Source organism: Geotrypetes seraphini, chromosome 4 (genome assembly GCF_902459505.1).
Source record: "Geotrypetes seraphini chromosome 4, aGeoSer1.1, whole genome shotgun sequence".
NCBI classification, from domain to species: domain Eukaryota; kingdom Metazoa; phylum Chordata; class Amphibia; order Gymnophiona; family Dermophiidae; genus Geotrypetes; species Geotrypetes seraphini.
Window position 1 is genome coordinate 315,830,837 of NC_047087.1, and position 12,783 is coordinate 315,843,619.

At 47.6% G+C, this 12,783-nt stretch overlaps 1 protein-coding gene across 5 annotated transcripts in view; it reads left to right on the forward strand.

The window, feature by feature from the left end:
• Positions 1–12,783, forward strand: part of ENO4 (enolase 4) — a 249,582-nt gene that overhangs the window by 58,848 nt on the left and 177,951 nt on the right. For all 5 annotated transcript variants that reach the window (XM_033943107.1, XM_033943106.1, XM_033943104.1 and 2 more), the window contains exon 2: positions 461–589. In XM_033943107.1, the coding sequence (XP_033798998.1) occupies positions 506–589 (84 nt within the window). In that variant the 5' untranslated portion in view covers positions 461–505. The remainder of the gene's footprint in view (positions 1–460; positions 590–12,783) is intronic.

Here is a 12,783-nt window from a genome sequence, read left to right on the forward strand (position 1 = left end):
TAAATTGAATCAGGTTGGGCAGACTGGATGGACCATTCGGGTCTTTATCTGCCATCATCTACTATGTTACTATGTTACTGCGGGCTGCAGAAAACAGCCAAGCGGGTCAGATTCGGCCCGTGGGCCTTGTGTTTGATACGTGTTATAGACGAATAACATGGTGAAATTCCTTTCATAATCAGATAGAAGAACAGGAACCTCTGATGGGTGTAGCAGGGTTATAAGAGTGATATGAAGTAAACCAGTTTGAAGTTAGACCATGCCATAAGGGAAAAAAATGTATTTAAATATTTTGATGTCAAAAGAGAGATTATGTCGAGTCTTAGCAACCATAAATTTATTGAGTGTTGGAGTTGAAAAAAACCTTCAAACAAACCTGTAATATACAGCAATGCATGCTCTCATTTGAAAAATGATATAATGAATAAACTAAATTTAAACTGTGTTTTGTTTGTTGAAGGCCAATTGGTTTTCTGAGATCTCTAAGACGCCAGTAATTTCCAGGATGACTGTGAAAAAAGTGCTGGATGGGACAGGGCAATCAACAATCCAAGTGGAAATCCTATGTACAGTTCAAAACAATGAAAAGGTGAGAGCACAAGATGCCTGATTGGAGTATTAGGGGATGGAGGTTTTTACAAGCCAAGTCAGGACTGTAGACTGAAGCCCAGATCGCAAGAGGCAAATCAGAAGTAAAATGCAGAGAAATCTGTCCATGGCTGCAGTGGCATCTCTAGACAGAAATATTTGGGGCGGCAACAGGGGAGCAGAGAAGGCCCAGGAGAGTGTGGTGCAGTGGTTAAAGCTACAACCTCAGCACCCTGAGATTGTGTGTTCAAACCCACACTGCTCCTTGTGACCCTGGGCAAGTCACCTAATCCCCCCATTGCCTCATGTACATTAGATAGATTGTGAGCCTGCCAAGGAAAAATGCTCCCTTGGAAGAACGGTATAGAAAAATAATAAATAAATAATGTGGGGGAAGGGAAGTCAAAGAGAACATTTCTATATTTCTAGTGCAACAGACACATAATTCCTGAACCTGTGGGTAGTCAAATCTATTCCCACAAGAATTCTTGAAGAGAGCCTCGTTTGCATTCTCTTATCACACTTTATATGTTAGGTGGGATTATCTTGTATTTTACGGATTGTTACCATTTGATCCCCCTCACCATCTTTCTGGATATCAGTTTGAGACTGTCCTTCAATTCCTTAGTTGTTTCTCTACAAGCGAGATGGTAGGAGCCTGTCATTTCTGCTGATGTTTATTTTTCCATTAAATTTGGGGCTTTTTTGTTTACCGTTTGCGAGGCTTTTCAGTGCTGCAGAACATTCCAATCATGGGACATATCTGGGTGCGGGAGAGCGCAGACTCTAACATTGGAGTATGCCTCCAAGGGGCAGACTTCCTTGCAGTGCACCCACTTGGACAATTTTAACTAACAGTCTGGGATCTCAGGGATCAGTCCCTTGGGAGCAAGGCTCACCCCAGGTTCTGTTCGCAGTTGGCTTGAGTGCAGACTGAGTGACTCTGTGGTGGTTTTTCCAGGATCAACTGCTTTCCTCCCCTCAACTGCGCATGGGAGGTTCTGGCGGGAGTTTTAGTTCATTGGGCCTGAGAGGCAGCCTGAAGATTCAAGCAATGTAGATTCCAGGCTTGTTTGAGGCAGATGTTCTCCTGTAAACTGTCTGTAACTTCACCACAAGCAGACCCCAGCACACAGAATAGCACAGTGAGTAACATGCTGACAATCTTGAAAACAAAATCAGGAGGGGGGAGGAGTGTCTTTAAAAGTGGATTTTTTGGGGGTTCTGGGGTTAGAGCCTGGGTCTCCTATCTCTAAAATTCCAAGATTGCTAATTTTTTGTCTCCTGTGTAGTTCCCTGCTTTTGGCACTAAAATTGCTGCTGCGGTGGCCATCTTGGATTTCCCACTTTGAAAACAAAAGCCTCTATCTGCCTTAAAACCGAGGATAGTCCATGTCCCCACATGCCATACTGCATGTGAGGGGGAGCGATATCCGCTGGCTTAGCTTTCTCTTGTTCCTCAGAAGGTGTTAGTGCCCAGATGGTGCGAGGACCAGGCAAAAATTCCAGGTTTGGGCCAGGGAGCAGCGAAAGTGCATCCCTGGCAAAGCGCAGCCATACCGCTGTTGCAAACCCCAGAAAAGTTGCTTGAGAGCATCTGCAGGGGCTGTATGGACATCCTGGACAGGTGATTCCCCTTGAATTTATGATGTTTGAAGCTTACATCATTAATAAGGGCTGCATGGAACCCTTGGGGATTGTGGCCATACTGATGTCAGGGGTTTCCCCCTAAAAGCACAATTACTCAACAACAGTGCCATGAGCAAGACGGGGAGATCCAGTCTGAGGAGGATGGATTCAATGAGAGCTCTACATCAATGCCTTTCTCAGTGTGGATCCTCAGTACAGGAGATGCTGCTTCATGTCTAGGGGAGCCAGATCCAGACCTGGTAGAGGCCCTTGATCTCGGAGAGCACCTGACTGCAAACTGTTTAAGCTCTCAGTGCTTTTGGAGGTAGTCACAGATTTCCTCCAGGAATTAAAGATAGAGACTCCACAGTCCTCAGCCACACAGAGCTCGCTTATAAGCAGCACAAAAGCACAGAACAGATTTTCCCTCTCATCAAGACATTCCAAAACTGCTATTGGACAATTGGGAGACCCCAAAGTGGCCCCTTCAGGTGGCCAAAACCATGGCAAAGCTCTATCTAATGGATGATGAATTTAACCAGCTCTTTGTTTCACTGAAAGTGGATTCCCTAGGGGCATAGGTTACCAAGCAAACCTCCTTTCCCAGTGAAGAAGGTGTAGTATTAAAGGATGCCCAGGACTACAGGCTGGATTTTAAGAATCTATTTGGAGTCACAGCCTCAGGTGTGAAATCAGCTGCAACTGCGTCTTTTGTCACCCAGGCTTGCTACTCCAAGTTGCGCCGTGATCTGGAGGCAATGGCCGGGAGGGATCACCAGTTTCTAATATCCAGAGTGGATTATGTAATGGATGTTCTGTATGATCTTTTCAGAATTGTGATACTATGGATCAGACAGTGGGCGATCTTGAGTAAATTACCTTTTAAAGGTCAATTATTCTTTGGGAAAGGTTATTGTGCAAGATCCGCAAACTGAAGACTTTGCCAGACAGCAAACCTTGAACCCCAAAGGTGTCTGGGCAGTGGCGTAGTAAGGGGGATGGGGAGTAGGGGGGTGGTGGTTCGCTTCAGTAGCCGTCAGGGTGCCGCCCTGCACATACACCCATTCCCTATGCGCAGGAAACGAAGATGGGAAACTGACAGGGTTGAAGGTCAGTCTAGAAGAGGTATGTAGGCAGATTGATAGGCTTAAAAACGATAAATCCCCGGGACCGGATGGCATTCATCCAAGGGTAATTAAGGAACTGAAAGGGGCTATAGCTGAACTGCTTCAACTAAAAGCCAATCTGTTGATCATATTGGGAAGTATTCTGAAAGACTGGAAAGTGGCGAATGTTATGCCGACCTTCAAGAAAGGTTTGAGGAGAGATCCAGAAAAGTACAGACCGGTGGGTCTGACCTCAGTACCGGGAAAGATGGTAGAGGCACTGATAAAGGACTGCATCATTGATCACCTTGATGGACACAATCTGATGAGGACCAGCCAGCATGGCTTCCGCAAAGGAAGATCTTGCTTGACGAACTTGCTGCACTTCTTTGAAGGAGTAAACAGGCAGATAGACAAGGGTGACCCGATCAACATCGTATATTTGGATTTTCAGAAGGTGTTCTACAAAGTTCCGCATGAACGACTACTTTGAAAAATTGCGAGCCATGGAATTGAGGGTGAAATACTCACATGGATTGAAAACTGGCTGGCGGATAGGAAACAGAGAGTGGGAGTAAATGGACAATACTCGGACTGGAAAGCTTCATGAGTGGAGTGCTGCAGGGTTCGGTGCTTGGACCCGTGCTCTTCAACATATTTATAAACGACCTGGAAATTGGTACGATGAGTGAGGTGATTAAATTTGCAGATGATACGAAGTTATTCAGAGTAGTGAAGACGCAGAAGGATTGCGAAGACCTGCAACGGGACATAAACATGCTCGAGAAATGGGCCGTAACATGGCAAATAAGGTTTAACGTGGATAAGTGTAAAAGGTGATGCATGTCGGTATCAAAAATATTATACAGTACTAGGAGAGACCCCCCCCCAGGAAAGAGACTTGGAAGTACTGGTCAACAAGTCAATGAAGCTGTCTGCGCAATGCGCAGCAGCGGTGAAGAGGGCGAACAGAAGCTAGGAATGATTAAGAAGGGGGTCACCAACAGATTAGGGAAGGTTATCATGCCGCTGTACCGGGCCATGGTATGCCCTCACCTGGAATACTGCGTCCAGCTCTGGTCGCCATACATGAAGAAGGACACAGTACTACTCGAAAGGGTCCAGAGAAGAGTGACTAAAATGGTTAAGGGGCTGGAGGAGTTGCTGTACAGTGAGAGATTAGAGAAACTGGGCCTCTTCTCTCTTGAAAAGAGGAGACTGAGAGGGGACATGATTGAAACATTCAAGATACTGAAGGGAATAGACTTAGTAGATAAAGACAGGTTGTTCACCCTCTCCAAGGTAGAGAGAACGAGAGGGCACTCTCTAAAGTTAAAAGGGGATAGATTCCGTACAAACATAAGGAAGTTCTTCTTCACCCAGAGAGTGGTAGAAAACTGGAACGCTCTTCCGGAGGCTGTTATTTGGGAAAACACTCTCCAGGGATTCAAGACAAAGTTAGACAAGTTCCTGCTAAACCAGAACATACACAGGTAAGGCTAGTCTCAGTTAGGGCACTGGTCTTTGACCAGAGGGCCGCCGCATGAGCAAACTGCTGGGCACGATGGACCACTGGTCTGACCTACCAGCGGTAATTCTTATGTTTTATCCCAGGACAAGCAGGCAGCATATTCTTGACTGATGGGTGACGGCACCGACGGAGCCCCGGTACGGACACTTTTAGAGTGATTGCACTCTAAGAACTTGGAAAGTTCTAGAGACCGCACCGCGCATGCGCGAGTGCCTTCCCGCCCGACCACGGCGCGCGGTCCCTCAGTTTCTTAGTTTCCGCGGAGCTAAGAAGTCGCATGTTTCAACGGCTGTTGAAAATTTTTTCCTTCGCCTTCCCGCTCGCGTAAACTTGTTAGGTTTTTTTTTTTGCCCTTCCTTTTTTCTTTATTTTGTAAAAAAAAAAAAAAAAATACTTTTATTTTTTCCAGTTTTCTTTGATTTGCCCGGCGGGGCCTACTGCCATCATCGAGGCCTCGGCCTTCGATTTGGCGGAAGCCGTTTTTCCGTTCATGCCCCCCCAGCCCGGGTTCAAGAAGTGCCAGCGGTGTGCACGGCCTATTTCCCTTACAGACCCACACAACTGGTGCCTACAGTGTCTGGGTCTGGAACATCAGGCCTCCACCTGCACCCGCTGTGCCACTTTGAAAAAGCGGACTCTGAAAAATCGTGAAATACAACAGAGACTGCTTTTCGGCACCGACATGTCCGATCCCGCGTCTTCGACACCGGTCTCGGTCCCTGTTTCGTCGGCACCCACCTCATCGACGCCACGCGATACCGCGTCGGCGTCGCAGCATGCAGGTAAGCCGGCTAAGAAGCCTTCCCCGCTGGAGCGTCCTCCGGTCTCCATTGCAGCGAGTCCAGTCCTGCCGACCGTGAGGCGCCAGCGGAAGCGCTCCGCCCCTATCGAGGTGAGTCCCTCGACATCGGGCTCCTCATCTCCGGGGCGTAGAGCGGCACCGCAGGTACCGCAGAAGAAAAAGGCGGTACCGGTGCCCTCCCTCGATGATCGCATTGCGGCCATCTTACAAACACAGCTTAAGGATCAGCTCCAAAAGCTCCTTCCAGCTCTCGTGGAGGAGTGTGTGGTGCAGTGGTTGGATCTACAGCCTCAGCACCCTGCGGTTGTGGGTTCAAACCCCGCCGCTGCTCCTTGTGACCTTGGGCAAGTCACTTAATCCTCCATAGCCCCAGGTACGTTGGATAGATGGTGAGCCCACCGGGACAGAGAGGGAAAATGCTTGAGTACCTGATTGTGAAAACCGCTTAGATAACCTTGATAGGCGGTATATAAAATCCTAATAAACTTGAAACTCCTGACACCGAGCCTTCCGGTGTCGGTCCCCACTGGGGCTCCGGTACCGATTGTGGAACAGCCTATATTGTCGGCATCCACCCTTTCGGTACCGGTACACTCGGCCTCATCGGTATCGATGCCTGACCTCGCGCCGGAGCCCAGGTCTCATCACCAATCGGTGCAGACTTCGGCGCCGGTGCAACCTGTAACATCACCCGGTACCGGATCGATGAGGTTGGGTAAATCGGTACGCAAGTCCCGACACCAGGAACCATCCACCCCTGAGAGTCGAGACCATGGTTCCCATATTCGGGACCCTGATCTGTGGGGGGATTCTGAAGAACCTTTTCTATCAGAAGGGGAGTGTTCGTCAGAGGAAGACGAGCTTGTTCTTCAGGACACTTCCTCAAAACCTGATTCCACATCTTTCTCCTCTTTTTTAAGAGATATGTGTGACTCTCTTTCCATTCCTTTGGAGGCTGAGTCTAAAAAGTCTAAAGCCTTTCTAGACGCTCTTGATTTTGACCAGCCTCCAAAGGAATTCTTGAAACTCCCTTTACATGACAACCTGAGGGAGACCTTTTACAAGAATTTAGAGACTCCTCTTACTGTCCCGGGAGCTCCCCGCAAATTGGATTCCCTGTATAAAGTTATCCCTATTCCTGGGTTCGACAAACCACAGCTCCCGCATGAGTCTCTCCTTGTAGAATCCACCCTCAAGAAGTCCTCAGGAGCTAGTGTCTATGCCTCTGTTCCTCCTGGCAGAGAGGGTAAAGCCATGGACAAATTTGGTAAGCGACTTTACCAGAATGCGATGCTTGCTAATCGATCTGGAAACTATGCTTTTCATTTTTCTTTTTATTTGAAGCATCTCCTTACCACCATGGCTTCCTTTGAGCAGTACCTTCCTGTGGGGAAACGTGAGGCTTTCCATCAATGCTCTTCATCTCTTTTCCAACTCAGAAAATTCATGGTAAGGGTCGGGGTGGAAGAGGATATCTTTCTTCTCAGGGGACCCTCGACCACAAGAGGACATCCGCTCAAACTCAGGGGAGGGAAGTTTCGTGGAGACGCAAGGAAGTACTTCTTCACGGAGAGAGTGATCGAGCATTGGAACAAGCTTCCAGTGCAGGTGGTCGAGGCACGCAGCATCCCAGACTTCAAGAACAAATGGGATACCCATGTGGGATCCCTACGGGGTCATGCCAAGGGATAGGGTCACTAGGACTTGAATGAGCGGGTCAGTAGAGTGGCAGTATAATTACAATTATACTTAAGGGGTCAGAAGACTTAAGAGGGTGGGTAAATAGTGTGGGCAGACTTGATGGGCTATATGGCCCTTATCTGCCGTCATCTTTCTATGTTTCTATGTTTCTATGTTTCTATTTTTCTATGTTTCTATGTTTCTATATATGACACATTTGAGCTTACCTCCAGAGCAACAGCCATGTCTGTAGCCATGCGCCGTTTGGCCTGGCTCCGAGTCTCCGAGCTTGATGTTAATCATCAAGACCGGTTGGCTAATGCCCCATGTTTAGGGGATGAGCTGTTTGGAGAATCTATGGACTCAACGACCCAGAAGCTCTCGGCTCACGAAACCCGCTGGGATACCCTTCTTAAGACCAAGAAGAAACCTCCTCCTCCACGGCCATTCAGACAGCAATCGGCCTATCAACGGCGTTTTGTGGCTCGTCCCTTGCAGTCTTCCACTCAACAACCTAGGAGGCAGCGCCAACAACAGCGGCAAACGCCTAGACCTCAGCAGCAACAACCAGCCAAGCAGCCTCCTCAGCAAAAATCGACTCAGCCCTTTTGACTTAATTCTCCAGGGCATAGCCAGCGTTCAAACATCTCCACTCCTCCCTCAACCGATAGGAGGATGACTCTCTTTCTTTCTCAGCCGGTGGGAAGTTATCACTTCGGACCAATGGGTCCTCAACATCATCCGCCACGGCTACTCTCTCAACTTTCTCACCCTTCCGGGCCAAAGTCTACCAAAAGAGTCTGCTTTGCACACTCCTCAGTCTTCCCTCCTTCTTCAGGAGGTTCAATCCCTCCTACTTCTGAACGCCATAGAGGAAGTTCCTCTAGAACAAAGGGGGCAGGGATTCTACTCCCGTTATTTTCTAGTCCCCAAAAAAACAGGAGACCTCAGACCAATTCTAGACCTGCGAGACCTCAACAAATGCTTGGTCAAAGAAAAATTCAAGATGCTATCTCTAGCTACGCTTTATCCTCTCCTCAATCACAATGACTGGCTATGCTCTCTCGATCTCAAAGAGGCCTACACTCACATACCAATCAACCCGGACTCCAGACAGTACCTTCGCTTCATGGTCAATCACTGTCATTACCAATACAGAGTGCTCCCCTTCGGTCTTGCCTCCTCTCCAAGGGTGTTCACAAAATGTCTGATTGTAGTAGCAGCTTTTCTACGCTCGAACCACCTTCAGGTTTTTCCTTATCTGGACGACTGGTTAATCAAGGCCATTTCATCTCAAGCTGTTCTTCTGGCCACCAACCAGACCATATTTTTTCTACAACTACTAGGGTTCGAAATCAATATACCCAAGTCTCACCTTCTTCCTACACAGAGACTTCAATTCATTGGAGCGGTGCTGGACACTGTCCAGATGAGAGCCTTCTTACCGGACAACCGTCTTCACAACCTCCAATCGCTCTGTCAGCAGGTACTGCCTCAGCACTCCATTTCTGCAAAGCAGATGATGATTCTATTGGGTCACATGGCCTCCACAGTTCATGTCACACCCCTGGCACGTCTTCACCTGCGCACTCCTCAATGGACCCTGGCTACCCAGTGGTCTCAAGCGACAGACTCTTGTTCACGACACATATCTGTGACATCATCTCTTCGTCAGTCTCTACAATGGTGGTTGATATCCTCAAATCTCTCCAGGGGTCTTCTGTTCCATCTGCCTCCTCATCAACTGATCATCACCACCGACGCCTCCCCTTATGCATGGGGAGCCCATTTGAACGAGTTCCAAACTCAGGGCCTTTGGACTCCTCAGGAAAGGAAGCATCACATCAATTTCCTGGAACTCAGGGCAATGTTCTATGCCCTCAAGGCCTTCCAACACCTTCTATTTCCTCAAGTCCTTCTACTCTGCACAGACAATCAAGTTGCCATGTACTACATCAACAAACAGGGTGGAACGGGCTCTCGCCTCTTATGCCAGGAAGCTCAGAGAATCTGGTCTTGGGCCGCCACTCGCCACTTATTCCTGAAGGCGATTTATATTCAGGGAGAACAGAATTACTTAGCGGACAAGCTCAGCAGAGTTCTCCAACCCCACGAATGGACTCTCGATCCATCGACTCTACAGTCCATCTTCGCCCAATGGGGCACTCCTCAGGTGGACCTCTTTGCAGCTCCTCACAATCATCAGTTGCCCCAATTCTGCTCCAGACTCTTCTCTCCTCACCGTCTGGCAGCGGATGCTTTTCTTCTGGATTGGTCCAACCTGTTCCTCTATGCTTTCCCTCCTCTACTGCTCATGCTTCGGACCTTGTTCAAACTAAAGAGGGAACAAGCCACCATGATCCTGATTGCTCCACGGTGGCCCAGGCAACATTGGTTCTCCCTTCTACTTCAACTCAGTTCCAGGGATCCATTTCTGCTTCCACTGTTTCCTTCTCTGCTTACGCAGCATCAGGAAACCCTCCTACATCCCAACCTACAGTCTCTACACCTGTCAGCTTGGTATCTCTCGGGCTGACTTCAACTGATTTTCTCCTATCTCAGCCTGTTCGCTCCATTCTGGAAGCATCCAGGAAACCAGCCACTCTGCAATGTTACCATCAGAAGTGGACGAGGTTTTCTTCTTGGTGTCTCCTACATCATCATGATCCCAAGTCTCTTGCAGTGGAAACCCTATTGGATTATCTGCTTTCTCTATCTACCGCTGGCCTCAAGTCTACTTCCATCAGAGTCCATCTCAGTGCCATTGCGGCCTTTCATGAGCCGGTCCAGGGGAAACTCCTTTCAGCTCATCCCCTGGTCTCCAGATTCATGCGAGGTCTTTTCAATGTGAAACCACCTCTCAAAGCATCTCCTGTGATCTGGGATCTTAACGTGGTCCTCTCCACCTTGATGAAGCCTCCATTTGAACCCTTGGCTACTGCCACTTTCAAATTTCTCACTTGGAAGGTGCTTTTCCTTATTGCTCTCACCTCTGCCAGGAGGGTCAGTGAGCTACATGCATTAGTTTCTGACCCATCTTTCACAGTCTTTCATCATGACAAGGTGGTTCTGCGTACACATCCAAAGTTTCTTCCTAAGGTTGTCTCTGAATTCCATCTCAACCAGTCTATTGTACTGCCTGTTTTTTTCCCCAAACCTCACTCCCATCCCGGAGAACAGGCTCTTCATACTTTGGACTGTAAGCGGGCTTTAGCTTACTATTTAGACCGTACTAAGCCCCACAGATCATCTCCCCAACTTTTTCTGTCCTTTGATCCGAATAAATTGGGACGTCCTGTTTCTAAGCGTACGCTATCTAATTGGCTTGCTGCGTGCATTTCATTCTGCTATACTCAGTCCGGACTGACACTGGAAGGTTCTGTCACGGCCCATAGAGTTAGAGCTATGGCAGCATCTGTGGCTTTCCTCCGCTCCACGCCTATTGAGGAAATCTGCAAAGCTGCTACGTGGTCCTCAGTCCATACTTTTACATCTCATTATTGTCTGGATGCTTTCTCCAGACGGGATGGACATTTCGGCCAATCTGTTTGGCAAAATTTGTTTTCCTAATGGCCAACCTTCCCTCCATCCCTCTTTTTGTTAGCTTGGAGGTCACCCATCAGTCAAGAATATGCTGCCTGCTTGTCCTGGGATAAAGCACAGTTACTTACCGTAACAGGTGTTATCCAGGGACAGCAGGCAGATATTCTTGCGTCCCTCCCACCTCCCCGGGTTGGCTTCTTAGCTGGCTTATCTTAACTGAGGGACCGCGCGCCGGGGTCGGGCGGGAAGGCACTCGCGCATGCGCGGTGCGGTCTCTAGAACTTTCCAAGTTCTTAGAGTGCAATCACTCTAAAAGTGTCCGTACCGGGGCTCCGTCGGTGCCGTCACCCATCAGTCAAGAATATCTGCCTGCTGTCCCTGGATAACACCTGTTACGGTAAGTAACTGTGCTATATTCCCTCCTCTCCTACTTCTTTAATTTTCCCCTGCTTGAGCAGTATCACGAACTTGCTGCCTGCGTCAGTGTCGGCTCTCTCTGATGTCACTTCTGGGTTCCGAGCCTAGGAAGTGATGTCAGAAGGAGAGCTGACACGACATGGGCAGCAAGATCATAATGCTGCTTGTGCTGGGAAAATTAAAGAGGTACAAGGGAAGGGGGTCATGTGCGCGGCAGGGGGGCTAGGAAAGGAGAGGGGGGGACAGAGAAGATGGTGGGGGAGGGGCACCACTGCCCCGGATGCCACTCACTCTTGCTATGCCACTGGGTCTGGACACAGTAATTTTCGGGCCTCAAGATGCTATTGCTTGTTCTCAAAAGGACCTTCAGTCAGAGACCCATTTCAAAGTTCGAGGCAAAGATTCAGAGGGACAATCTGGAGATTAAGGCAGATTTTATTAATGATGCTCCCAGCAATAGTGCTCAGTGCGTTTCATCAAACAAGACTGCTTCAGGGGCCTTTCGGCGTGTTGACATTGCAGGCTTTGTCTTGCAGGGACCCTTTCCTCTGTATTTCGGAGGTGGGGATTTTCCCTTTGAACGGTTTCTTCCTTCCTTTTTTTTATTTTTAAAATTCTTTATTCATTTTCGTATGTTACAACAAGTGTAGCAAATAAACTCATTTAAAACTTAAAGATACACACTTGATTAACTCTCATATAAGCATCAAATTTAACATTTCATTACAAATTAAAATTCTATAATATTATGAAAGAAATCTAACATTTATATCATTCTTATTGAATCTAATAATCCCTCCCCTCCCTCCCTATTCAAAAAATCATAAAATCATCCTTACTGTGAAATTATTGAAATACTCATGTATTGTATAATAACAACAAGTAAAACCCACCCTTTTCCCCCTAATCAAATACCTTAACATGGGAAAAATTAATCATTCATAACAAAAATCTGTTAACGGTCCCCAGACTTTCTGAAATTTACTAATATAACCTTTTTGCGTTGCTATTGTGAGCTCCATTTTGTATATATGACATACAGAATTCCACCAAAAATTATAATTTAACCTGTCATATGTTTTCCAATTGTATGTTATTTGTTGTATTGCTATTATCCCAGGACAAGCAGGCAGCATATTCCCACATATGGGTGACGTCACCGACGGAGCCCCGCAGCGGACAGCCTCGAAAGCAAACTTGCTTGAAGATCTCGAACTTTCGAGCACTGCACCGCGCCTGCGCGCGTGCCTTCCCGCCCGAACTAGGGGGCGCATCTCCTGAGAGGATCCTCAGTTCGTTTATTTCCGCGGAGACAAGAAGACACGTTTTCTTTCTCTGCAGCATTGCCTTCTCATCACCGCGGCTGTTCTTTCTTTAAAGTCGGTCGCTGTGTTTGTCTTTATTTTTCCTTTCTTTTTCTCTTGATAAAAATATTTAAAAAAAAAAAAATATATTGTTTTTCTTTTTTGTTCGGCCGTCGAGCTTTG